General features: G+C 47.6%; 1 protein-coding gene across 1 annotated transcript in view; it reads left to right on the top strand.

Moving 5' to 3' along the window:
- LOC138488252 (uncharacterized) overlaps nt 1-26,747 on the top strand; it is a 2,582,589-nt gene that overhangs the window by 1,081,759 nt on the left and 1,474,083 nt on the right. The window contains exon 15 of the mRNA XM_069615092.1: nt 9,750-9,835. Within this exon, the coding sequence (XP_069471193.1) occupies nt 9,750-9,835 (86 nt within the window). The remainder of the gene's footprint in view (nt 1-9,749; nt 9,836-26,747) is intronic.

Raw genomic sequence — 26,747 nt, 5'->3', positions numbered from 1 at the left:
CTGACCCTTCTCAATTGCTTACTATAGTTTCACGTAGGGTGTTGGTTTCACCACTGTGTCCCCCTCTTCCTGACGCTGACCCTTCTTTACTTTCAACCTCCCTTCTCTGGGTTCAGTATGGTTCCTCCTCTGCTCACAAATCTTGATGTCTTTTTAAACCAGTTCTAGTGGACATCCCTCCACCGGGTTCACTCTTGTCAACACACTGTTTCCTAGGACTTTAGACTTGTCCCGGGCTCACTCTTGCCATCTTCACATTCACTAGTATTTGCGGGATTCACTTCCCTTGCTTTCTCTCAATGCGGGATTCACTTCCCTTGCTTTCTCTCAACGCGGGATTCCCTTCCCTTGCTTTCGCAGAGTTTGTCGATCAAAGTCTTTCGATTGTACAGGGATTTTACTAGATCTCCTGTATGACCCCTTTGACCTCTTTTAGCAATTCCCCTACTACGGCACTCTGGTATCCGTAGTTTCGCTGAGATGGGGATCCACCAGAGTGTCTCGAATTAGCACCCACGTGGTGCCGGCTTTCCCTCTGCAGCTGATCTCCCTTCAATGCTTCTTACAGTTCTTTACACAGTTCATTAATCTTGGTTCAACCCTGACACTTTGCGCTTCTAGTTCAACACAGCCCAGTTCTTATTGATTCTCCCTGATTGCGTTTTTCTTCTTCATTGGAGTCAAGGTCGGTAACACGTTTGCGGGAGGTTCCCTCGCTCCTGCTTATCGCCATATACTTGCCCAGTGTACTGTTGACATCTGCTACACACTTTTGTGTTATTGTTCGCAGTCTTAGGCTCTCTCCCGCAAAGGTCCTGCAGGTCTGGGACAAAAAGGGCAAGGTCACTTCCCTCCTCACCACACTCTCGATTCCTGCCACCTTTCTCCTTCTCTTGAACTGCTGCGCCTGATTAGCTATCTTGTCATGCTGTCTGCCGTGCTCGCCTTGCTCGTACTTTGCTCTCTAGCTCCACCTTTTATCCCTGTGGGGAAGGGAAAGGGCCGTCAGCTGTGTGAGATTCTGATCCTTTGTGTTGTGCAAAGTGTTAGAGTTAGAAAACGGTTGGGGGGGGTCAGTGGTTTGGACTGTCCTCCGTGAGAGGATGGGGAAAAGGTGTAAAAGGAAGTGTGATACTGTGTCTCACCCATCGGTGTCCCACTCCCCGAGGACTCCCCATCCAGGTGATCCTCCCTCACTGGTCCACCCCCAGGAGCTGGATCCAATAGCGATGGCCTTGTCCTGGCAACCTAGATGACGGATCCTTGAGGTTTAGACCGGTTTAGACAAGGACACACCTTCAGGTTTCCCACATCTGCCACTGGTGATGGCGGGTCCTGTCTCCCCTCAAGGACCCCTGCACAGGGGTGCATTTGCCTCCCCTTCTTTCAGCCATAGTTTCTGCAAATTTCCCTCTTGATGCTTCTTTGCGAGCCTAAGGGTGGGCTGCATGTCCTTATTTTTGTTTCTCAACATCAAGAAATGCCTTGACGCTAGGGCCCCTTGCACCTCACCCTTCCTGGTACTTTACTGGGCAACTGCGATCCTCTCCTTCGTGCTCTGTATAAGGAACTCATGGTGGCAACAGTAAAGACAGACACAAGTGACCACAGTTCAAGGGTGTTTATTGAACTATAAATGCAGGATGGAAAAACACCTAATCTAAATCTAAATCTGAGATGGGAGCAAGCGTCGACCATCAATTGAAAAATAAGGCCGTCCTAGTGGGGTTGTGTCAAAATAAAAGGGCCTATACTAAGAAAAACCTATTGCCAATTCCTTACAACAAATTACAGAAAGAGTGTGGGACAGGGTATCAAAATAAAGGAAACAGTGTTCAAATAATAAGTCAGGATGTGATTGCCTTGAGGTCTCCCTTCCCCACTTTTTTAGCACGGGACAAGGTGGGACTTTGGAGCACAGCACAAGCTTGAGCCTTCCAAGCATGAGCTGACAGTTCTGTTCCAGCTGACACAGCACACGCTCTGGCTTTCTCAGCACAAGCCGGCAGTTCTGTTCCAGCTATTCGGTTCTTTGATGGTAAAGTCTCTTTTCAATAAAAGTCTCTTTCCCTCGACGGCCTGACATATTCCACAACAAACACAAAGTTCTGCTTCATGTATACTTTGGGTGACAGCTTCACCCCTGGGTCCCACTCTTCTGGGCACAAACACCTCAGCAATTGCATTCAACAATTTCACAAGACAGTTCCCTTTTCAGTGAACTTTAGGTGATAGTTTACCAACCCTGGATCTCCCTCGCTGGTCTCGGATCCCAAATAACAAGGGAGTGGGGGGCACTTCCCTTCCCCTTGTCTTGCAATACTTCTTGCTTTCACAAATCTTAATTTCTTTTTAAACAGGCTTTCAGGTTTTGCCCCTCGTTGTCAGTTTCCCTCTGCCGGTTTCACTCTCGACGACTTTTCCGATATACAGTTCATGTATTAACTTTTCACCATGCAGGATTCACTTCCCTTAGCTTTCGCAAATGTCTGCCGGTCAAAGACTTTCAACGGTACAGAGGATTTTACAAGACCCCTGTATGACCGCTTTGATCTCTTTTTGCCTCTTCCCAAGGGCTTCTGGTTAAGGTAGTCTTTCTACCATCGAGTAATCGGCCAGAGTTTCCTGCCTGAGCACTCACGTGGTGCTGGCCTCCTCTGTTGCTGGTTTTCCCCCTCTTAAGCTTCTCAAAGTTCAAATTAGCCATTGGCTACTTTTCGTTCGACACAGTTCGGTTTCTTATCTATTATCCCCTCGACTCACCAGCTGTGCTGAACCGCTTGCGTTTCTTTATCCTTAGAGTCCAGGTTGGTACCACCGAGAACGATGTCCTTCCCCAGCTTGGTTATCAGCGGAGCAAGGTCTCACGTACCGTAGTCATCTGCTGCAACACACGCTGGCCTTTGTTTGCGGTCTTATGTTTCTGTTTGCAGAGGTTTCACAGGCCTGGCTTGAAAAGGGCAAAGTCACGTCTCTCCTTGTCACCCATCGGTCTGCACTGTCTTTCTCCTCCTCTTGAACTGCTGTGCTGAGTTAGCTCTTACTTCCTGTGCACTGCCTTGCTCATATCATGCTCTTGTGCTCCAACTTTTATCCCTCTGGGGAAGAGAAAGGGCCGTTAGGTGCGCACGGTCCTGTCTATTACCTGACTTTACCTGACCCTGGTATTGGGACACGTCAGGTAAATGGCCCTAGTGTTAGCCCGTTGTCTTTCATGTTGTACGAAATTGTTCCTGTGGAAAGGGGGGGCAGTATTTTGGAATGTCCTATGTGGTAGGATGGGGAAAAGGTGTTGAAAGAAGAAGGGGCATACCGCGTCTCGCCCGTCTCTGTCCCACTCACTCTACCCAAGGACCCTCCATCCAGGTGATCCTCCCTCACTGGTCCACCTCAGGAACTGGATCCAATAGCGCTGGCCGTGTCCTGGCCACCTGGATTACAGATCTGCGGGGACTAACTAGGGAGACACCTTCAGGTTTCTCACATCTGGCACCCACTTCATGGGGTTCCCGCTTACTTAGGCGTGGGCCTCTTTTTCCGGTATTTGTGGGCCTCCCCCACTGTGTCCATGCGATCCAGCTGACACAGACACCAGCCCCTGTGGGTTAAGAGCTCCCCCCATTACTGTGGGTCCCTGCCTTGTAGCCTCCTCTGAGTTCGGAACTCAGTGGTCTTGTGGGAAGCTTGCTCACAACCCCCTAGGGGTCCTTGCAGGTCGTCGCCAACCCGGTCCTCCTATAGCTCAGTTTATTTTTCTGGGTCTCCCCCATCATGCCTCCTCAGTCCTCTGTGGGATGAAAGCTCCTTCAAGTCCTGCAGATCCCTGCCTCATTGGCTCCCACCAAATCAGGGCCCCAGCAGCTCTGCTGCAGATCCTCATTCTGCCCTTGGACCTCAGCTCTGCACCGCTGACAACAGGCGAGATGAGTGCCCCCCTAGCAGGTCTGCGCTGTGAACTGGGGCTCCTGGGTCCCCTTGCGGTGATATGGCCCAGCTTGCACTCCCCAGCCCGCTCATGTTCCTCTGCCCATCTATGTCACTGCTGTGGCACTGCATGCAGCCCACTTGCTCTCTGTGGACTCAACGGGTCTGGACCTCCTGCTATACCACTTCAGCTCACTGCCGCTTGCCTCTCCGGGTGTCCCCTTTATGCGCCGCTCATACTGGAGTGGCTCCTTGATGCCTCAGTTCCTGATCCCCGGGGCTGATCACCCCCGTCCACTGCACCTCCATCGATCTGGCCTGCTCTGAGTCTCTGGTAGTCGGCGGCCCCTGGGTTGCAGTCCACCGCCCTCAGCGCTTTGAGGGCTTCTCCACTTTACCACAGCACCAGCTGCTATCGATCGAGCCCTGAGTGCCACTGTGTGGTTCTCACTGCAGCCCACTCCCAAATCCCCGCCTGAGGAGCAATTTATGGCAATTTCGTAAGTTATTTTGGTGCCATGAGGCGAGAGCTCACCAGTTAGTGCTCTCCCCCCACTGGCCATCTTGGAATCTGACAGTTTACAAGTTTAATAGGGTCTGCCATATTGTTCAATCTAGCCCCAAACATGGGTCAGTAAAAGTGAAGCTCCATTTGGTGGTCTTGATCCCTAGGTTTTCCACAACAGTAACTTTATAGGCTAGCTGCAGTAGGAAGGGCCACTAGCCTTCTTTGGGCCGCAGGCACAGGCCCAACAAGCTCACTGTGACAGATCCCATCCTTCCTGAATACTTTTTGCTAGGAGGAGGAGGGAATGACTACGACAAGGCCAGAGGAAGTGCAAGAAAGAAAAGAATTTCAAGGAGGCTGAATGAGAGCATAGGGGGCTTAACAGAAAGTAGTCTGCTTTGTTTCCTGCAAAGGAGGAACCATGCTAATTTTCTAGTGTAAACCACCATAGCCGAAATCCCTAACTCTTGCATAACTCAGCATGAAGGACTGAAACCGACAGTTCCTTCTTTGGTCCTCTGCACATATTGGTTCTCTTAGTTCTTCTCCTGACCTGTACATTTGAGTGTAAAGGAGACCAAAGGAAACGTTGACTTTCTGTGTCTCAAACTTTGTTGATCCATGTCCTTACCATGACAACAGTAAAAATCAGTGGTATTTCCGAATACTGCCCGTTTTACTGCTAACTCAACACACAAATTGTGGGCTCAAGTGGGATGAAAGTAGCAAACGCTATCAATTCAAAGCCTTGAGAGTTTGGCAAGTAAAGCACTAAATCAAACTATTAGTTGTGATCTGCCCAAATATTAAAAATCGCTTGTTACACCAGTTAAAGTACGTACCACGCCTAGCATTGAAAGGCAATTAAGTAGTCTGGTGCCATGCAAGAAGGGTGCCGATTGGTCAACAGGTGGACTTTAGCTCATGCTAAAGTTTACTGATTCTATCTTCAGGTTCCACTCACCAATGCCCAGTTGTTACCTCTCCAGACACTCACAGTTGCCTCTCCCCCAGCATGCCACTGTCTTTCTGTGCTGCTCTACATAATATCCTCGGCCTCTGTTTGCAGGACCATCACTGCCAGCCTTGGCTGCTGGCCCAGTTCCACATTGGCTCGCCTATGCTCTTCCAAGGTCCATGGTTCAAGGCCTTAACCCTCTTCCTTCAGGCCCTTTGTGGTTGTGTTCTTCACTTGTCATTCTTCCGCGTCACCAATTGTGCACTGCTGACTTTAGCATGAGCTAAAGTCCACCTGTTGACCAATCAGCACACACAACCTTGCGTCCCACCAGGACTCTGAAATGAATACCTTAGGACCCTACGCTGACTGTCCCGGGGTACTAATAACTATAAATGCCCGGCAGGGGCTTTAACAGCCAGTAACGGCTCATTTGACAGTGTTAAAATCCTCTTTCTTGGGTTTTATTGTTTCATTAGGGTACCTGCAACTTTGATTCTTCTTGTTTGTAATTTAAATTGAACAAAACCATTCTTAATATGAAGTTCAAGTCCGATTTATTAAGCCATTAAGAAGGTTCATTGACTTAATGCACCTGTTCAGGGGCTGCACAACTATGGTCTTGGGAGGGCTAAAGCACTCCCAAAATGTTGACAGAAGCATGGTGAACTAGTCCGAACATCATAAGATGTCCGAAGCTTGCTCCTACAACATACGTCATGTTGCGATCAATGACTCTTTCACAGCATCTCCTTATTTCAACTAGTTTTGAGCTGCAGAAGGCCCCTCCATCAGTGTTGACTGAAATATGGGAGGGATCCTATTCTCAGATCTATTGCAGATGCTATTAAGTGTTGATCATTGGCAATTAGCACCGCAATTGATACACATACATTTTAAAGCCTATGTTTTTTTTCAACTTTCTTTTTGGAAAGTAATTTGAATATATATGCGAAGCCCTTAACGATGGGCACCGGTGCCGTAACCACCTGATCCAGCCCACTGGCTCAGGTATTATTGCTATTAGCATCCCTGGTTTCTAATATGAATTGCTGATAGCAAACTATTTGTTTAAATGAAGGGGTTGCAGGCTCTGTGCTCGCGCCATGGAGAGCCCCTCTTCCATTTCAATGGTTGTCCGGGATGTGGGAGCGGCAGTGGCGCTGCCATGAGTGGGATCAGGTACATGGGTGGGTGGAGAAGGAGCGGTGACCGCAGGGAAGGGGAGTTGGGGGAGATTGCAGGGTGGGTGCTTCCAGCTTCCAGCTTGCTCGGAATGCAGGCTTGGCTCATGGGATTCAGCCCACGATCCAAGCAAGCTGGTTGGCTGCTGCATCCACACCAGGTACTAATAACAAAGAAAAATGCTGTCTAGAGCACGATTTGACTTGTTAAATACACTAAAGCAGTGGTCTTCAAACATTTTAGGTCTCCCCCCACCCCCCGAGCCAAATGTGGGCAGGCCGGGCCCACCCAAAAATGCCAAATGCACAGTACGTCCAAATGGCTATGAACTATTGCACACCGTCAGCGCGCCGTTAGTGCACCATAGTCCCTGGGCTCCCCTCACCTGCTCCCATCATAGTCTCTGGGCTCTTTCATCCCACCACAGACCCTGGGCTCTCCCCACCCTGTTCCCACCACTATCCCATGCCTCCCGCCCATCCTGCTCCCACCACAGTCCCTGGGCTCCCCCACCCAGTGGAGGGGCATACATATTTCCCGCAAATATGCTATAGCGACCAAGCGTAGCCCAAACCAATCAAGTAGGGTTTGGGGGGTTTTCCCCCTGGGAATTTTTTTTAAATAATAGCTTAAAATGTTGCATTTTAGAGCATCCTTTTAAAAGAAATTGGGTAAGAAGCCAAACAGTTTGCAATTGGCTCTGGGGGCCCACGAGACAGACATAATATTTGCCATCCCTGTCCCCTGGGCGCCACACTGCCTAACACAATCAACATGATTATGTGTGTATGCAAGGAGCTGGGGGCTGGGGGCGAGGGGGAAATCATGTTATGTTTGACTGGATATCTACAATAGATGTCCAGTAAAGAAAATATCATCCCTGTCCCCTGGCCGCCGCAGCGCCTCAGAAGGAGAGCTGATTTTGGCAGGTGGGTAGGGGGATTGTGCAACTGCCTCCCCCCCCCCACTCGCTGTAATCAGCTGCACAGACCAACACACACGCACACACATTCATACAGCAAGCACTTTATCATTCACACGAGCACCCATCATCCTACACTCACTCATAACACAATCATACATGCACATATTTAAATAATAAATAAATGAACATAAACTTACCTTCTGCCCCGGTGCTAAAGTTTCCTCCCCAGCGCTCCAGCTCCTGCATCATGAACAGGAATAGTGAAGCAAGAGCTGCCTGGTTCTTGTGCATACCTACAGGGGCCTGCGCGTGGGTGCTGAAATTCCCCGCTCCAGACTGCTCTGACGGTATGTGCCAAAATTCGCAGGAGCTCCCCCTTGCACATACAGACGTACTGTGTTTCCCTTTGACAGTTCAGCCAACCCAGGAGCACTCCCTCAGCTGGAAAAAGCAGCTGAGGGAGTGCTCATTGTTTCACTGGGCTGGCTCCTCGGGTCCTACATAATGGGTGAGGGGCCACTGGGTCGACACTCCCTCACCCATTATGGATGAGCCACTAGGCTCGGACTGGCCTAATGGGCAATAGGGCAATACCCAACCAAAAATGCAAAATGCTAGTGTGGGCCAGTTTTAATGGTCAAAATGGGCCACTTTTTTTGGCCAATGTGGGCCGGTTTGATGAGTTACTTCACTATGAAACTAGTAGTTTTGACCATTGTTGCTGAATAAATATTCTTAAAATATCACAATTTGCTAATATTTCAACAAAAAACACTCCCTTGGGTACTATTCAAACAGTCTGTCACTAAAGGAATTAATTGTTGTGGGCCACTTTTTCATTGGTGCCCGAGACAGTTTAATGCTCCAGTCCGACCCTGTGCGCCGCCCCTGCCCTTTTCCTCCATTTAAAAAAAGATTATTTTTTTTATTTTAAATTTCAGGCTGGGATCTTGCACCCCCCTCCCCCGCTCCCCCCTGTCAAAGCAGCCACGCTCCAGTGGGGAGGCGCACCCCACAGTTTGAAGACCTCTGCAATAAAGTATGTTCACTTTTTTGTGGCACTGTAAATGTTTTTCACATCGTTCTTAGCAACATTTGCAAGCCTGTATCACTAATTACTAGTATCAGGTTACTTTATCAAACACACCTCTTCTTGTTTGTTTTCTATATATCTTAAACTTAGAAATCATAGCCCAATTTAAGGCAATGTCATGTTGTTCCATATCAGGTATGAAATAATCCGTCAGCCCTGGCTTTTGGGCTCACTTGACATTGCATACTGAAGTTTGTAGCTCTCCATTTATAATCTGAAAAAACTACAAGTACTGTAGTACTGTACACGAATACAAAAGTATGTGCTTAAAGAAGTTATGATTCCAACTGTAACTCGGAAGCTTTTATACAAGCTGTTTCATCATCACCACCTCCTTCCCTCTATTGATGGTCGGTGAGAAATGTGTGTTGGCTTTACTAGATGTTGTGAGCTTTTGAATGTTTTATATTCAGCAGCTTTGTTATGCTCCTTTACGTGCAGGTTACTGTTGTATGGAAAAACGTGGGCCTATTAATGTGCCTGCAACACACTGTGCTATATGGGAATTTGAGACATTAGCAAATGAAAGCACCTAATGAAAACATAAAGCTGATGGTTGCGGACACTCCTGACTTCACTCTGAATTCCCTTTTGAGTTGCCCTCTAGGCCCTCCCTAAAATAGACAGTTCGATCTGCCTATGCTCCTGCTGAAGTGTGCAGCCCTGCAGGCCACAGGTTCAACTCCCAGTGGGCAGACTTATGCTACCATCCTTCTGAGGAGAAACATGAGAACCATTAAGTTGTGTAATATTAATACCTATTTCTTAAAGCTCTGAGAACCTTCAAGACCATGACAGCAATTGCCATATAAAACATTGGTTATCATTTCTTGTTATGCTTCCCACAATTGGAAACAGCTATGCCAAACTTTTTTTTATTTCAGGAAGAAATTCTGTGTAAAGTACAACCAAAAGACTAAAAATGCCTGCTTGTTTCCCCTGTGACTTTGGAACCAGTAAGCTAACAGCTTGTAATTAATTACCCGTGTATGTAATTGTTGTTTGTTGTGTTTTTTCTCCTGCAACTAAGTAAGCTCTACTGTAACAGTTCCTCAATGCCTAAGGGCCACTTTGTGCACTTTGTAAATGTCTAAAATAAAATAAAAGTGTGTTAGTTTTGATGGTAATCTAATGTGTGCCATTTTGTTTTTCATAGCGATTGGCTTCACGGAGATCCGGCCGGTTGGAGTGAAGGATGTTTTGTTGACGCTCAGTTTACCAGCTCCGTTGGTGCTGCCTGATGTAAGTCAACCTGTTTTTTCTTAGTGCACAATGCCTTTGTGGCCACTTAGGAAGGCTGGATTGTCCACTAAGGTAGTTGGTGTCTTTTAGGAAGTTGGAGTCCACTCGGATGCAAGGATTGGTCCCCGATCTACTAGTTTTTGGTCACTGCCCTCAAGTTGTAACATCATTTCATCATCCGTATTTAGTAAAGCTGCAAACCTTGTCTAGTGGCTAACGGACCAATACAGTATACAATTATCATCAAACAAAATATTTAAATGCAGTCAGAGTACACTTTAAAAATAAATTAAAAAGCAGTCTTATGATCGACAGAGGGAGCTCTTGACAAGGGGCTACTGTGAACATTACCTAGTTGCAATAGGTTATGTCACCCCAGAATAACGCACAAGGGGGGCAGGAGGGGTGTGCAAATAGCATCCGTGAGAAAAATGCAGTCCTGTAACGTGTGGCAGGATATTAGAGTTCATGAGGAGTGCCTCTCAAACCTTTCTGCCTACACTTCCAAAAGAAAAGAAAATGATGAAGGGCCAAGCCTAAAAGTGGGGATTTGCAGTACTGCCTGCAAAAGCTCTGAGCTGGATGGAGTTTTGTGCCGCAGGCTGCGGGACTGTGGAGGGGTGGAGATGTGATGCTAGAACAACTGAGCAGAGTACCTGATGTGACCTGACCACTGGAGAGGACTGGTGGTGGTGGATGACATGGGTGGCTGCCTGAAAGAGATGATCTGCCCGCCCCCCTCCACATCCCTTGCGTTTCGTCCTGGCTTTGTTTCATTTCCTTGCCACGTTGGAAACTTAGGACATGGTGTTGTCCCAGTTCACGGCTCCCCTGGGCCAGCACCAGGATAAAGACATGGTATTTACTTCCATTGGTGGTGCCAGTCAGGTGTTCATGGTCACTGCGCTATGGTGGAGCACTCTAGTTTGCAGCCTGAGTAGTGTCCCAGTCTGGCCGACCTCCAATGAAGACTGACATTTATGGATTCATCCTTGTGCCTTCTCATGGCTCTGTTTTGTAACTGTGTCATGGCCATTTTAATATGTGGCTTTGTTATATTTGCAGAATCATATTTCCTTTTTTGCAAAGTCTAACAGTGGCCCTCATTCTACCCTTGATTGATTTTTATTACAGGTGTAGACTTTGGCACTTGTGACGAATCCTTGGATATCGTCACTTCTCCCAGAGGGGGAGCCTCTTCCCATGAGGCCAAGGAGGAGTGGCCGCTACCCCCATTCTCCCCCTGACGGTGGTACTCAGTGGGAGGATCTCATGGGGGAGAGACTTTCACTCTAGAGACAAGGACGACCATCCAAGGGAAACGCGCTATGCCAATACTTCATCACCTCCACCCACCTCCTACACTTCCTCCTATCCCTTCACTCAACTCTCTGTAGCCCACACTTTCATTTGTTTCTGTCACATTGAAATCCCAAGATTAACTGGGACGAGAAAAAGTAGGGATGACTGTAGAGGGACCGCCCTAGAAGATACTGGGACGAGGAAGAGTAGGGATGACTATAGAAAGATCTCCCGGGAAGGTACTGGGATGAGGAGGACATGCAGAGCAATGAGGAGTCCTCAAGGGAACGTACATATGTGTTCTAGTTGTTTTAATAGTTCAAAGATAAAAACCAACAAAGGACTTGTCAAAGGGGAAAACCCTCCTTGGAGGAGTGGTAAGCGAGGAAGTGGTTTTCGGTGGAGCACTGGGAAGAAGTCAACGAGTGTGGCTGGATTGAGGGAACAGAGTTGTCGCTGTTTACTCCAGCCAGGAGGAACAGGATGGAAGCCTGGCCGGGAAAAGGTCTGGGCCCGAGAAGTACATGGACAGTGCGCGCAAGCCCTAACACGCACACGGATGGAAGAGGCACGCTTGGGAATGCAGTAGCCTGCTAGAGAGCCAGAAAAGCCAGGTGAAGACCGAAGCCGAAGCACAGCGAGTCCCAGACCAATCAGAAGAAGCCAGCAAGAACCCAAAAGTTATTTGGGTTGCTGGGAAGGTTGGTGATGGCACAAGGGCCTGTGGAAAACTCCAAGTATACTGAGCAGGGGTGAGGAGAGAAACCCAAATCCAGGTCTGGGACTGCACCCAAAAAGCAAGAAGACTCACGCAAGTCATCTTCTTTAATGGCAGTACCTAGCAGGCGAGTGAACCAGATCTGCCAGAAACCAGAGGAACTTTTGCCAGTCATCTTCTTCGTGGCAGTACCTGGAAGTGCATGAGTGTGAAAAGCCAGAGGACGGGAGTAATTCCCCCTGGTTTTGTGTGGAGGAAAAATACTGAGAGTCAGATACTTGGAGAAAGGAAGCATTCTCCAGCAACCCAATAATGAAAAAAGAAACTGGGCAATAAGGAATGTTGGAGCTGGAACTTTACCTTTTTGAGTTGAACTGAGAACTTTGCTACATGTTGACATTTCTACCTGGAACTTTATTTTTGTACCTTGGAAAGGGATTGAGACCTGGGGAAGGAAGTGTGATGAATCCAATGGAGTCATCACAGAATCCCCAGTGGTGACCTCCTCCCATGTGGGCAGGGGACGGCAGCTGCTTCCTGAACCTGACCCTGGTGGCGACTTTGAGGGAGAATCACATAGGAGGAGACAACTACCGGGGCTATGTCATGACTTCATTGGACGCGACCAGTATCTTCCCCCTTTCCCATGAGGAAGACCTTCTAATGCCCAAGACCTTTTCCATGAGGAAGACCCTATAATACCCAAGACCTTAATGTGTTACCCGTACCAGTTAATGTACTAAATTGATATATATATTTATGAGGCTTGTGGAATCTGCTTAGATCACATGCTGTGCATAGGCCGACCTCTAGTGGAAGCTGCGGAGTATTAGTTTGTTTTTCGAAACTCGAAAAGGGGCATCGACACAGGGCGTGCCAGTAATACTATCCCTAGTGTGACGTCCACTGTACCCATGATCCCTCACGCGTGTAGGACCCTCAGATTGTTTTTTTTCCGCCATACTGGTTGGAAGCATTTCGCGGAGTTCCCTGGCCTTAGCCATACTTTTGCTAAATATTGTTATATTTACCCATTTCTCCACCCCAACGTCGAGTCACCGAACTTCCACACTCGACGCCGGCCCGGAGAAGAATTCGACCGTCGACAGCTGCACGACGGATTTGGGCCTCGGAAGGCCTCTGGCCTCGGCCCAGGCCTTGGAAGGCCTCTGGCCTTGGCTCTGCAAGTATGGAGAGTGGGGGGTGGACATACACTACACTCGTTTGGTATATAGGTACATTCTTATATATTCCTACACTTACTAGCCCGCTGCCACAAGGTGCGTATGGAGGGTACCACTTTCCAATTCTGCCCCAAGTGCAACCGCAAGTACCCTTGGGTCGACAGGCACGCCACATGCAATCTCTGCTTGCCGAGGGACCAACCCGAGGCGAACTGCAGAGCGTGTAGTAGGTTTAAATCGAAAACACTTAAGGACCATTCGATCAAGCGTTGGGCCCACCACGCCATGCGTCTGGAGGCCATGGCAGCGGAGGGCACCTTCAGCGATGGCAGCGACGCCGTGCTTTCAGACGGCGAGGGCAACGTGGCATCAGGAGACAGCCGAGCGCAAGTCCCCGACCTTGGAAGGTCGTCCAGCAGGGCAGCTATGGGGAAGACCCCCGGCGACACAAGCGCTACCCACAGCACTTCCACAAAGCACATGAAGTCCAACCGAGACTCGACGCGCACGTCGAGTTCTCGGAAAGAGGCATATAGAGAACGGTCCGAATCGGTGTCCTCAGGGCGTTCTCGATCTAGATCGCCGCATGACTCCAGGCAATCATCCAATGTTGCCAAGAGTGCCTCGCTGCCCAAGGTAACGGAAGTTCGATTGTCTGAAGACGAAGCCGACTTCCATCCCCAGACCGCACTCCAGGAGTTGGCGCCCGCAGACGGCGTAACGGCGGCTCCCGAGTCCCTACCTCCACGTTCTAAAGATAGGGACACTACCCCCGAACCTCGACGCCAGGCGTCGGAAGGCACCGGAGGGCCGAAAAAACAGGGAAAACTCTTCCGCCCATGGGGAGGGGGGTAAACAGAGGAAGCAGTCTCAGCCTCCTCACACACCTCAAAGACTTCCCACTCCTCATAAACAGATAGACAAGTTCCAGTCCCCTGTTATCCCAAGGACACCTGCTAAAACCAGTAAGTCTAGTCAGGATAAGGCGGAGAAAGCCCCAGAAAGGGTCATTCCCAGTTCTAGAGAATGGTCTAGTGATGACATAGACAGGGTTATGTCAAGGATGTCTTCATTGGCACATTTTTACACAAAAAAACCCTTAACACTTTCTCTCCTATACTCCCGATGGGTCAGCACCCTCAGGCTCTAAGGATCCAATACCTCCAAGTAAGAAGTCCCGGTTTGAAGCCCCAACACGGTCTTCGGACCCCTTCTATATACAGCCCTACTCCCAATATCAAGGGGATACATCCTTTTGTGAGGATCCAGATTTGGGCATGTTGGAAGAGCAAACTGGTACGGGCTACTATGGGGATGATGAGGACCAAGAAGAGTAAGAGGAAGACCCTGAGACCTACAGAGTAGATTCCCCAGTAGAGAAAGAACCCCTGATTACCGACTCCCCCGTCGACAATCAGCCTCTCCTGAATGAAGTTCTGGCCCGAGCGGCAGAACATTTCCACATTGACACCCAGGGTGCTCAAGAGGAGAGGGACTTTGCAGAAGAGTTAGTGGGAGAAAGGAGGCCGGTTGCTCAGGCCATCCCTATCCTTAAGTCTATTCAGAGAAGAATAGACCCTTCACTTTTAAATCCTAACCTCACCAGGGCAGTGAACCCCAGGATTGAGAAACTTTTCAGGGCAGCCCAATCAGACCCACTGTATATAAGGGGGCATCTGAAACCGGACTCCCTGGTTGTTACTTACACCCTTAAGAGGGCTGGAACACCTTTGTCATCGTCCGAAGCTCCTCCCGACAAGGAGAGCAAGAAACTATATGGTTTGGGCAGGAAAGTAGCCTCCACTTCCGCCTACCAGGCAAGGATTGCCAACTCCACCACCCTGTTGGCCAGCTACAACTGCCATCAGTGGGAAGAAGTCACGGCACTCATAGACTCCGCCCCAGAACCCTTAAAGAGCCAGTTGGCACGAGTTGCGGCGGAGGGAAGAGCTGTGTCCGGTTGCATTTTAAAAGCAACCTTTGATGCCGCGGATAACGCCGGCAGATTGATAGCAGAAGGAACTGTTATCAAGAGACACGTTTGGTTACGGCAGTCTGGATTCAAAGCTGAAACCCAAGCATCTTTGTTAGATAAACCGGTGGAGCTGGATCTGTTGTTTGTTAAGACGGTTGAGGACGTGCTGAAAAATGCCAAGGACGAATATGAGACACTCAAATCCCTAGGTCAACTAACCAACAAACCCCCTAATCAGAGAGGGAATGGCAATTTTCGTCCCCACGCGGCCAAAATTCCCAGAGAGGATCTAACTATTCCCAGGGGCAGGGTACACCGTGGAACAATAATAACCAACAGTCTACCCAGGGTTACGGCAGGGGTAATAAAAGATGACGTGGTAAGTGTAGAGGCAGTCCCAGTAAAGGAGGCGGCACGCCTCCACCAAAACAGTGACGCTCAGTTCAGGGTCCCTTCTGAGGCAACCCCAGTAGGGGGACGCATTTCCAACTTCACCCAAGTTTGGGAAGGGATCACAGCAGACAGATGGGTGCTGTCCACAGTATCCGCTGTGTACTGCATAGAACTGTTAGTGCGTCCCCGGAACCATCCTCCACGACAAAGAATACATTCTTTGGAACACCAGAAGATCCTCCTCAAGGAGATCGTCAATCTGCTAGCAAAGGACGCGAAAGAACTCGTCCCGGGACACCGGGTAAACAAGGGTATTTATTCAACTTACTTCCTTGTGCCCAAAAAAGATTTGACAATGCGCCCAGTATTGGACTTACGGCCTGCAAACAAGTATGTCAAGCCCCAAAAATTTCGCATGACTACTCTCCAAGAGGTAATCCCCCTCCTAAAAAAGGGGGATTACATGGCAACATTGGACATGAAAGATGCCTATTTTCATATTTCCATGTTCCCAGCGCACAGAAAATACTTGCGTTTCAAGGTGGACAGTCGACACTACCAGTTCAAGGTACTGCCCTTCGGGATAGCTTCGGCTCCAAGGGTATTCACCAAGGTACTGGCGGTGGTGGCGGCACACCTACGCAGGGAGGCAATCCCGGTGTACCCTTACCTGGACGACTGGCTCATCACGGGGGAGACCCCAGTAATTTGCAGACTAAACATTCAAAGGACAATCGACCTTCTCTTGGAATTGGGCTTCTCAGTAAACGAGAAAAAGTCAAGTCTGGTGCCAAGCACTTCCAAACAGTTCCTAGGAGCTATCCTAGACACTCACGAGGGGTTGACCTTTCCTTCCGAGGAAAGAATTCGGAATATACTGCTGCAAATTCCTCAATATCAGTCCGGTCGACAGATAACGGTACGCAAAGCAATGCGGTTGCTGGGCATGATGGCGTCATGTATTTACCTGGTCCCCCACGCGCGCCTGCACATGCGTCCCATGCAGGAATGGTTGGCGAAACAGTGGTCTCAGGCAAGTGGTCAGTGGGACGATCTAGTGGTCGTTTCGCCAACACTGGTACAAAGCCTAAACTGGTGGACAAGAGAAAATCTGTCCAAGGGGAAACCCTTTTACGATCCCGAGATACAGGCGGTAGTCACAACCGATGCATGCCTGACAGGGTGGGGAGCTCACCATCTCCACCACACAGCTCAGGGTCTCTGGTCTCACTCAGTGGCCAAGAATCACATCACCCTGCTAGAGCTTCTGGCAGTATTCAGAGCACTTCAAGCGTTCAAGCCCTACCTGCTAAATCTCTCAGTGCAAATCCGGACGGACAGCACTACAGCCATGTTTTACCTGAACAAGCAAGGAGGGACTTGTTCGCCAAATCTGTCCAAGCTTGCCCAGAAAATTTGGAAATGGGCAGTCAGACGGAACATCTTCCTGTCATCGTAACATGTTCCTGGGGATCTCAATTCTCTAGCGGATGCTCTAAGCAGAGACCCCCTGCCAGAAGAACACGAATGGTGTCTACACAGAGAAATTGTAGAAGATATCTTCTCTCAGTGGGGTTTCCCCACTGTAGACCTATTTGCCACAAGCGAAAACAGACAATGCCCAGGATTTGCATCCAGGTTCCCCCAACCAGACTCCCAGGGGAACGCCCTGTGGATGAACTGGTCAGGAATGTTTGCGTACGCTTTTCCACCAACTCCTCTCATCAGGAAGGTGGTCCACAAGATGAACAGGGAGTCGATGACGCTCGTCCTGGTTGCTCCCATGTGGGCGAGACAACCGTGGTTCCCACACTTACGCAGATTAGCCGTGTGCGAACCGATCAAACTTCCGGCCTGGTACAACCTACTGTCCCAGCACCAAGGTCAAACAGTGCATCCTCAACCCAACTCAATGAACCTGGCAGCATGGCTCCTGAGGTCATAGAGTTCGGACATCTCAATTTACCATAGAGGTGTATGGACATCCTAAAAGAATCTAGGAAACCAAACACAAGGCACTGCTACTTTGACAAATAGAAGAGATGTGTTATCTGGTGCCAGAATAAACAAATCAACCCAGTTGATTGCACTCCTTCCACTATTGTTACATACATGCTCCACCTGCTGGATGCAGGACTGGTTTTTAATTCACTGAAGGTACACCTGGCAGCTCTGTCGGCATACACCACTTCCCATAACAAGGTGTTGTGGTGGAAAGTACCAGTAGTTAAAGCCTTCATGGAAGGAGTAAAGAAACTTCACCCTCCTATTTCAAACCCACCACCAGGATGGGACCTTAACGTGGTGCTATCTAAGCTCATGGGCCACCCATTCGAGCCCATGCACAAAAGAAGTCTCAAACACCTGACTTACAAAATGGCCTTCTTAATAGCAATTACATCTATAAGAAGAGTCAGTGAAATTCAGGCTCTGTCAGTGCAAGATCCCTTCTTTACTGTCCATAAAGATAAACTGGTTTTACGCACACACCCTAGGTTTTCACCTAAGTTTATTTCAAAATTCCACGTGAACCAGTCCATCGAGCTTCCGGCTTTCTTCCAAGACCCACAAAGCTCGGCTGAGGTGAAACTACACACACTAGATGTGCATAGGGTGGTCCTCTACTATGTAAACAAGACCAGACCGCTAAGGAAAACAGATCAGCTGTTTGTCTCCGTAGCTACAGGCAGAGAGGGGGATCGCGTCTCTAAAGGTGCCATCTCTAAGTGGATTGTTAACTCTATCCAGCTGTGTTACTTACTTTCTGAAAAAACTCTGCCTTTCACGCCTAGGGCCCACTCTACAAGAGGCATTGGGGCCACTCTGGCTTTCATTGCAAATGTACCCCTTGACACCATTTCCAAAGCAGCTACTTGGAGCTCTAGTCCCACTTTTACTCAGCACTACTGCATTGACACCCATTCCAATACAGATACCCAAGTGGGACAGGCGGTTCTAAGACATTTATTTGCTCATGACCCTTCTCACATCCCACCTCCTTCAGGTACTGCTCGCTAATCTATGCACAGCATGTGACCTAAGCAGATTCCACAAGCCTCAGAAGGGATACATTACTCACCGTAATCGTATTTCTGATGCTTGTATCTGCTTAGATTCACATGCGACCCACCCTTCCTCCCCTCTGAGTGAAGGCGCATGGATGCTTGTAGTCTTACCTTTCTTTATATCTGCTTGGATCATCTGTACTCACGCTTCTCCTCATGCTACCTCATGTCAGAAAAAATACAATCTGAGGGTCCTACACGCGTGAGGGATCATGGGTACAGTGGACGTCACACTAGGGATAGTATTACTGGCACGCCCTTTGTCGACGCCCCTTTTCGAGTTTCGAATAACAAACTGTAATGCTCCGCAGCTTCCACTAGATGTCGGCCTATGCACAGCATGTGAATCTAAGCAGAAACAAGCATCAGAAATACGATTACACTGAGTAATGTATTCCATATCTACCGACAGCCTCTTGACAATAGGATTTAGATTCAAGTGAACTCGCACCTTGGCAGACAGCTGACTTTCCAATGGAAAAACCGATGCAGCAGTTGAGAACCCCTCGGACCGACCTATCCCTCCTCACCCGGAAGATATAGACCAGGGAGAAAGGACACGACAGTCAGGGAAACCCTCTAGGGAAGAAAACCCTGTGTTCTGGATTGGGTCTTGAAAATGGTTTTCACTGAGGTGGAGCTGGTTGCGGGAAAGCTTCCTCTAAGAATGAAGTAACAAAGATTAGTGAGGATTCTTCACAAGAGAGAAAGGGACATAGGACTGAATAACCAGTGAACTAAGAAAGGAAGTCCTCACCTATTGAAAGTAGATGACTCTAATCAAGAAGTAGGGGCAAGTCCCAGACCCAGGAATTGGGTAGACCGAAACCGGAGGAGTTTGGATGAAAGGATTCCTATAATAGACAGAGAGATAATTACTCTGGGGAAAGCATGATTCCGGGAATAAGTAGGATTCCCTAGCGATCGGACAATGGAACTCCCTTCAGAATGTTCACGGACAGAGTTATACCACGCCAAAGAGAGTGAGGTTAAATAGAAGGGCAGGATAGATTTCCAGCCATTTGTGGAAAGCAACAGAGAAGTATGGGAGAAGGGAGGGATCCGCTCCGAGGACCTGGACGTAAGGGAAACGCAGAGTTAAGGTAACAAGCTGAAGAAAGTCCAAGGAGAAAAGATAAGGATACGAAGGACAACTAGAAGCAAACTCACAGAGCACCAGTATCAACAGTAGCGACGCTTAGGAAAGCCGATCCCTGTTCCGTATAATGAATCACGTGAGCGATCACCGGTGTCTCTTGCGGATGTGAAAAAGCTGTACCGCTGCAATCCGCCCAGTCTATACGGCCGCCCTCCATCTTGGATGTACTAACCCTAGTCAATCCACATAGGCGACTGCGATGCCAAAGTGACCAACGGCCAATATGTGTAACATAATGGCCTATTGTCAGCTGCTTGTTGCCCCTTTTTTATAGAGTTGAAGAAACCTCTTCTTCATGTTATTCTACTCAAACATTCACATATGACATAAACACACAAGACTCCAACATGACACCTTTTGCTTCTGATGCACCTTTGTGTAAAATCACTGAGAGAAACTTTTTAACACTGTGTCCAATGACACCCATGGACTTCAACTCCCAGAATCACCAAAGCACTGAGACGAGCAGGATGAAGGAGTTGGAACAAAGTGACAAGAACTCAAAGCACAATATGCAGTCTAGATGTTTAACCAGATCATCTGTGCATGGGACATTTAAACATAGCCAGCGCAGTACAGAGAGATGCTGTGCAGGAGAAGACGTTGGCTCCCAACCAGAAGCTCACAAACGTGGAAATCAGTACCAGTGTGGCGAAGCGGAGAAGGCTGCCAAATCGGATGGAGAAATGCTGCACAAGAGACAGAAGTGCCATGGAGATGCTCGGAGCTGCAAGCGAGGTCCTGGGCACTCGGCAACTCAGCGAGAAAGTGTTCTCCATTCCGGGACCTGCAGGGAAGCAGGCATGTGACTGTGGAGCCCGCAAAGGAAGCCGGAAGAACGTTTTTCCACTCCATTGTGGAAAGTGGGTGAAAGCAACACGCTGCAGAAGAGCAAACAGGACCAGAGATGCTGGGGGAAAGCAGTGAGTCTGCCTGAAGTAAATGGGGACCCTGGGGTATTCCGGTGGCCACTCCAACAGCAATTTGAACGTGACACCCTTGTTAAAGCCAAAAAAAGATTGTTTGAATGCAGTAAAGGCAAAGTACAATCCCCAATGAGCTATGGATGCATGAAATGCAAGTGTGGGGCAAGTCTTGAACAAACTTTACTGCAATCATAAATACCAAGCCAAGAGCAAGGAAGCCGTATAATTGATCGAATTAACAAAAACGAATGGGAAATTTGATCGAATTTTGCCTGTATGAAAGATCCCTTGTTAACTGTAATGGCATTGGGAGTTATAGGGGTGTCCCCTGGTTCCTGAAAAATAAAGTTGAAAAAAATAAAATGACCCTGCAGCACCGGTTTCCCCGATCACTGAAGTAAAGCGAACAAGCGTTGCAGGGACACAGCGAGCCAGTGGAAGTGTGCAGCTGAGGGGTAAGTAAGGGGGTGGGTGGGAGCGGGTTGTCTGAAATGACTTGGGGATGAAAAACCAAAAGTTATTTTTGAAAAAATTACTTTCGTTTTTTTCTCCCTCTGTCATTTCAGAATCGATTTAAATCATGGGTATCCCAAGAGCAATACATACGTTATTGGTAATACAGAGAGACTGTGAAATATACGAGAAGTCCTGGTAAGATAAGACACCAGGCAATTGAAACACATAAGTCCTGGCAGTGGAGTATATCAGGCAAGTGACTGAAACGCATTACAGAAGTCCTGGCAGGGAAGTATACCAGACAAGTGAAAACCACAAGTGAAGTCATGGCAGAAGAGCACCAGGCAGTTGACATTGCATAAAGAGTCCTGGCAGGGGAGTATATCTGGCAATTTGCAAAGCTTCCAGTGATGTTAAAAAAAGACAGTGTTTTCTAAGTCAGGGAGAAATTGATGTTAAATAAAGACTGTTACAGAACGTGTTGCCTAAGCAGGAACCTTGTGGAACAAGGTGAGTCACAAAGGAAGTGTTGATAAAATAAGTAATTGTCATCCTACTTACGAATCCAGGGAAAGGGGTCCACCCTCTGGATCCAAAGGCTTCCACCTTGTGGAACATTTTTGTTGGAGCCATTCTTACTTTCAGTTGTGAACACTTGTTAACCAGTACCAAGTTGAAGACATTTCCTTGCACGTTTTATTCTTGTGTTTAGTGTGAGGGTCAGGATAGGACATTTTGGACATCAGGACAGGTTTTCCAGTTATTGACATCCTGACATAGACAGTTCCTTAGTTTTGGTTTTAGGTAGGAAAAAGACTCAGACCCGATCTAATTATATTTGCTGTGGGAACCTTGACGTGGGTCAGTTTTATATCGGGTTGTTCCGATCCCACTTCTGATACCATATGTGTTGGGCCAGAAGCAGGGCACAGACTTAGATCTTCCATTTTGACTCGGTTTTTATTAAAGAATATGGAAAAATGCCTAACTTTCCCTAAGCTATGGGTTTTCCGTTCTTAACCAAACTAACCAAGGATGCTCACCAGTTGTCAATGAGTCCAAAAGAAAGATCTGTCCACAACTCATTTATGCCAACCCTACCACTATCAAAATGGAGAAGGAGAATGACTCCCTCCTCCTGTGGGCTGCTTTCCTAGCAAGTTCAGCTTAATAAAGCATTCATAGATAGCTCTTCGTAACTAAGTTGTAAAGTTCCGCTATTGTGTTTTTCCACTTCTCCCTCTCTCTCTTATCTTGTTATCTTGAGATCTTTTTGGTTCTGTTTGTTGCTTTCTCTTAAAACACTTGATCTTCTCTTGTTTTGCAAACTTGAGACTCTTTTGATTCAATATCAAACCCTCTTCCTGATTGGAATAAGCAATATTGGGTTTGTTAGAGTTCTAACTCTCCTCATATATTTCCAACACCTCCTCTTTACTGAGAGGAGAAAGTGTTCCAGTAGTGATTATCAGTCTTCTTTAAGACTTGTTCCTTACTGGGACGAGTATGATTAACCCAGCAATAATCCTTTCTCTTGTTCTGCACTGTTTCCTCAATGGGACGAGTATTAGTAGCTCAGTAATGATTCTCACTTTTATTCCACCCTTGTTCCTCACTGGAGCGAGTATAATTAGCCCACTAATGATTCTCATTCTTGGTTGACACCGATTTCTCACAGGGACGAGTATGAGTGACCCAGTAATCACTCTCACTCTTTTTCCACACTTATCTTTCACTGGACAAGTATGAGTAACCCATTTGTAATTTTCAGTCCTCTCCCTGTGTCACCTGCTCTTCTAGTTACCTTTCGGACTCAGGGATTGCGTCACCGGGCAAGCAGATTGATCGAGGCTCTCTTCTCGCGATGTCAGGACGGTGTCTTTCCTTGCCGCTTTCTCCTTCTTCAGCATGCTCCGTGGCTTCCTTAAGGCACTCCCTCATCCTCGGTCACGCCACCACTTCTTATTCAGTTCCTCTTGGAACCTTGCACAAGTTCCTCTAATTCTCTCAGCCTGGGACTTTGGGAGTGCAACTCGAGCACTTGCGTACGCCCTATATGTGTATACTCCCAATTTAAATTCATGATTAATGTGTTGAGCCAGCAAGCACATGGTGCTTCATCTATTTGCTGTTAAATGTGTTCCTGGGTTGTTGGACTTATAACCTCTGAAATGGAAGCATAAATGTAAACATGAATGTAGCAGTATGGATGATATTCTAGAAATGTCTGGTATGGTTCCATGTCTTTATAACGAATACAAAAATAACGAAAACTTTTTTAGTGAAATAAAAAGAACAAATATTTTTCTATTTTTTTTTTTTTAATTTGGGGGTTCTCCCCTCCCTCCAAACCCCTCATTTCGCCAGCTTTATTACCCACTCCAAAAACCTCCCACCCATTTTAATCCCTCACCCCACCAACATATTTACTTATTTCGTTATTTATGTTTCACTGAAAAACCTTTTTTCGTTATTCTTTTTTCGTTATAAACAGTGTATACCGTTCGGTTCATGAAAGTTTACCTCATCAATATTTTTTTTAATCAATTATGAGCAATGAAACCTCCTTTGAAGCATAGCAGTGTTATTTGGCAACTGTCAGCTGTGTTGATAGGAAGACTGGTTTATAAGCAAATGACATGACCACTCTTGTCATTGAAAGATGGCTAAAACAGGGGAAGTGTCAGTCCCGTGTACTTCACAATTTCCCTTTCATTGTATTAAGGGACATCATTGTGGCTTCACTATTTTCTATTTAATTTAATTGGATATTTTTATGGCATCTGTGTTTCCAGGCCCACAAAACAAGATGGCGGGGGGTGGGGGGGCTTGGGAAAACAGAAAACGGTTATATTGGCCTTGCGACAATCCTAGTGTGCAAGCTCATGACAAGGTGGGAAGTGAAGGGGCCAGGGGGTTAGAGGGAGAAGTGCAAGAGTGGGGTGCCCAAGGGAAAGGGTGGGCAAGTGCTGGGAGGGCCAACGCGGTAAGTGCCAGGGAAAGAGGGGGGGGTTGAGTGCGGTAGACTAGGAGGACCAGGTTGGGCTAGTCCGGAAAAGGGAGCCAGAGGGCACAAGTGCTGGCAAGGGATGCTGGAGGGAGTGGTAGAGGGTGGTCTGGCCCCTGTATGACTCTGAAGGGACCTTGCCCCAGTCACAGCAGCAGGGGGAAGAGTTAGTACAGGAGGGGGAGAGGGAAGGAAGTGGAGAAGAAGAAAGTATTGAGGAGTTTACAGGACTTAAGAAGATCTAACTAACAGCAACAACATTGTACAACTGAGAGGCCGGTTCCTCTGCTTTTCAGATGTATCAGTCCAGTACAGACTCTCATTTTAGCAAGTCAAAAACTCCAGTGCCACAAACGGCCTGGTGCATGTTTGCTGTCAATCTCAGAAAAGAAGGCAAGTGCTGAATACATGAAAACGTACCTGCACATCTTCAGCAATTGGCCCTCCTATAGAGTTTGAGTTGGCAGGCTGATGAAAACTTATGTTTTCAAGTTTCTAATTTGAAGCTGGGAACATTACTTTTAAAGGACTCCAATTATGCATCATTGTTTTAAAAATAAATATATTGAAATAGTCATCAGTTGCACCTTGGAGAATAACAATATACTATATGTGAATTAGCCTTCAGATTGAATCCTGTGGTGAGACATATTAGAATTGATATTTGCCACATTGCTGCAACTGTTACTAAGTAACAGGAATATATTGATGGCTAGAAGCCTGGCATTGTTTGGGTGAGGCTACATCCTGCCTGTAAGGAAACACAGTGTCACATTGTATCACTGCGCTACACACTACACAATATAACTGAAAAAGACATGTCTAACTAGATCTCTCTCTTGCTCTGTTTTATTTTTTATAATGGGCACAAAGGACTTAAGTCTGTCTTAGTCTGATCAATTTTTGATTTTCTTTCTGCAAGTATATAAATATAGTCCTAGGCAGAGGAAAATCACAAATTAGGTCAACTAAAATTAGGAACTGGCAGATATAAAGGTGTCTGGTAGTTGAAACTCCCTGCGCAGCTCTGTTAATGCGTTCAGAAAAGTGGCACTTGTAGCATATGCCACAAAGATATGCTATACGATAGGGCATCTGATCTGACGATGGTCTTTAAGATAAAAAAATCCATTGTGTTCTTTACGGGAGTGACCAGCTACAAAAAAGGTATCAATTACAAAAAATATGCCCATGTTTTCAAATTGAAATGGGCTCTATTACAAGTTGGACGGTTTCCCGGCGGTAATTGCACTGGAATACCGCCCAATGCTATTAGTGTTAACTCGGTCTGGCGCAATTTGTGCTGGATCCTGAGTTGCGGTGGGGAGGTAATTCCCCATTCCTATTGGGTCCGTTGAACCTAATAGGGGTTTCTCTGCGCTATTAGCTCAGGTGCAACTAGCGCCACGCTAATACTGCCGAAAATGGGTGGAAAGTGGTTATTTTTACCTGTGACACATCCCAACCCCAGCGTCAGGCAAAGTCAGGCAGTTAATCGGATTCACACACACCAGACAGCCCTTTCCCTTCCCCACAGGGATAAAAGGTGGAGCCAGAGAGCACAGTACGAGTAAGGCGAGTTCAGCAGACAGCACGATGAGACGGAAACCACCTGGCTGTTCAAAAGAAGGACAAAGGCGGCAGGAATCGAGAGGGTGGCGAGGAGAGAAGTGACTTTGCCCTTTTCATCCCAGGCCTGCAGAACCTTTGTGGAAGAGAGCCTAAGACCACTAACAATAGCACAAGTGTCCTCCAAGCGATGTCAATGGTACACGGAGCAAGCCTATGCCGATAAGCAGGAGCAAGGGAAGCTCCTGCACCCGTGGTACCTGCCTTGACTACAGAGAAGCCAACAGCCAAGCGGTTCAACACAGCCAGTGAGCGAGGGGAGAACTGATAAGAACCGGGCTGTGATGCATGAGAACCACAAAGTGGCAAGTTTTGAACCAAAGCTGATGAACTCTGAAGAACTGTTAAAAGTGTGAAGGGGAGACCTGCTGCAGAGGAAAAGAGGCACCACATGGGTGCTAACTCGAGACTCTGGTCAAGTCCCATATGAGATAAACTACAAGTAAGAAGGCCCGCAAAATACAGGGGCTCAAGCAAAATCCCTCTACAATCGAAAGAGTTTGACCTCCAAGCACTATGAAGAAAAGGGAACTAAATCCTGCGAAAAATTAAGAGGGCTCTGAGCCCAACCAAGGGAGATCCAGGGGTGAAGCCATCGCCTAGGAATATAAAAAGGCAAGAGGGGTCTGAGCCGGATCGAGGGAGAACCAGTGGTGAAGCTGTCACCCGAAGTTGTGTGATGAAGAACCTGTGGTATATTTTGGAATACGAAATGCGAAGGGTAAGCGCCAAGAAAAGGATGAATCTGCCCGGCAAATTAACAAGGGGTGTCCTGGGAGTCCCTCTGCCAGACATTAGTCCTGGTTACGAGAGACTTACCCAGAGTCTTTAGCTCACTATCTTTCACAGAGAAGAAATATCCCAAACATATCAGTTTTTGTCCTGTCCTGGGGCAGTCCAGCACCGAAATGCTAAGCAATTCTCCTCTGAACAAGAGTACCAACAGCATCCCCAGACACGTGTTTCGGTCTGGTTGGACCTCATCAGTAGGGAGGAGCTGTGCCTCTCTAAGAATAGTGAGCAAGGGCTCCACGTCTGGCCCGGCAAGGCACTCCATCGCCCGGTCTACAAGACACGGCAATACGCTGCTGAACCACC

The sequence above is a fragment of the Ambystoma mexicanum genome, chromosome 9, assembly GCF_040938575.1.
Source record: "Ambystoma mexicanum isolate Mex_15411 chromosome 9, UKY_AmexF1_1, whole genome shotgun sequence".
Classification (NCBI taxonomy): Eukaryota; Metazoa; Chordata; class Amphibia; order Caudata; family Ambystomatidae; genus Ambystoma; species Ambystoma mexicanum.
Note: the sequence above shows the minus strand (reverse complement) of the source record. Positions and strands in the feature narration are given on the sequence as shown.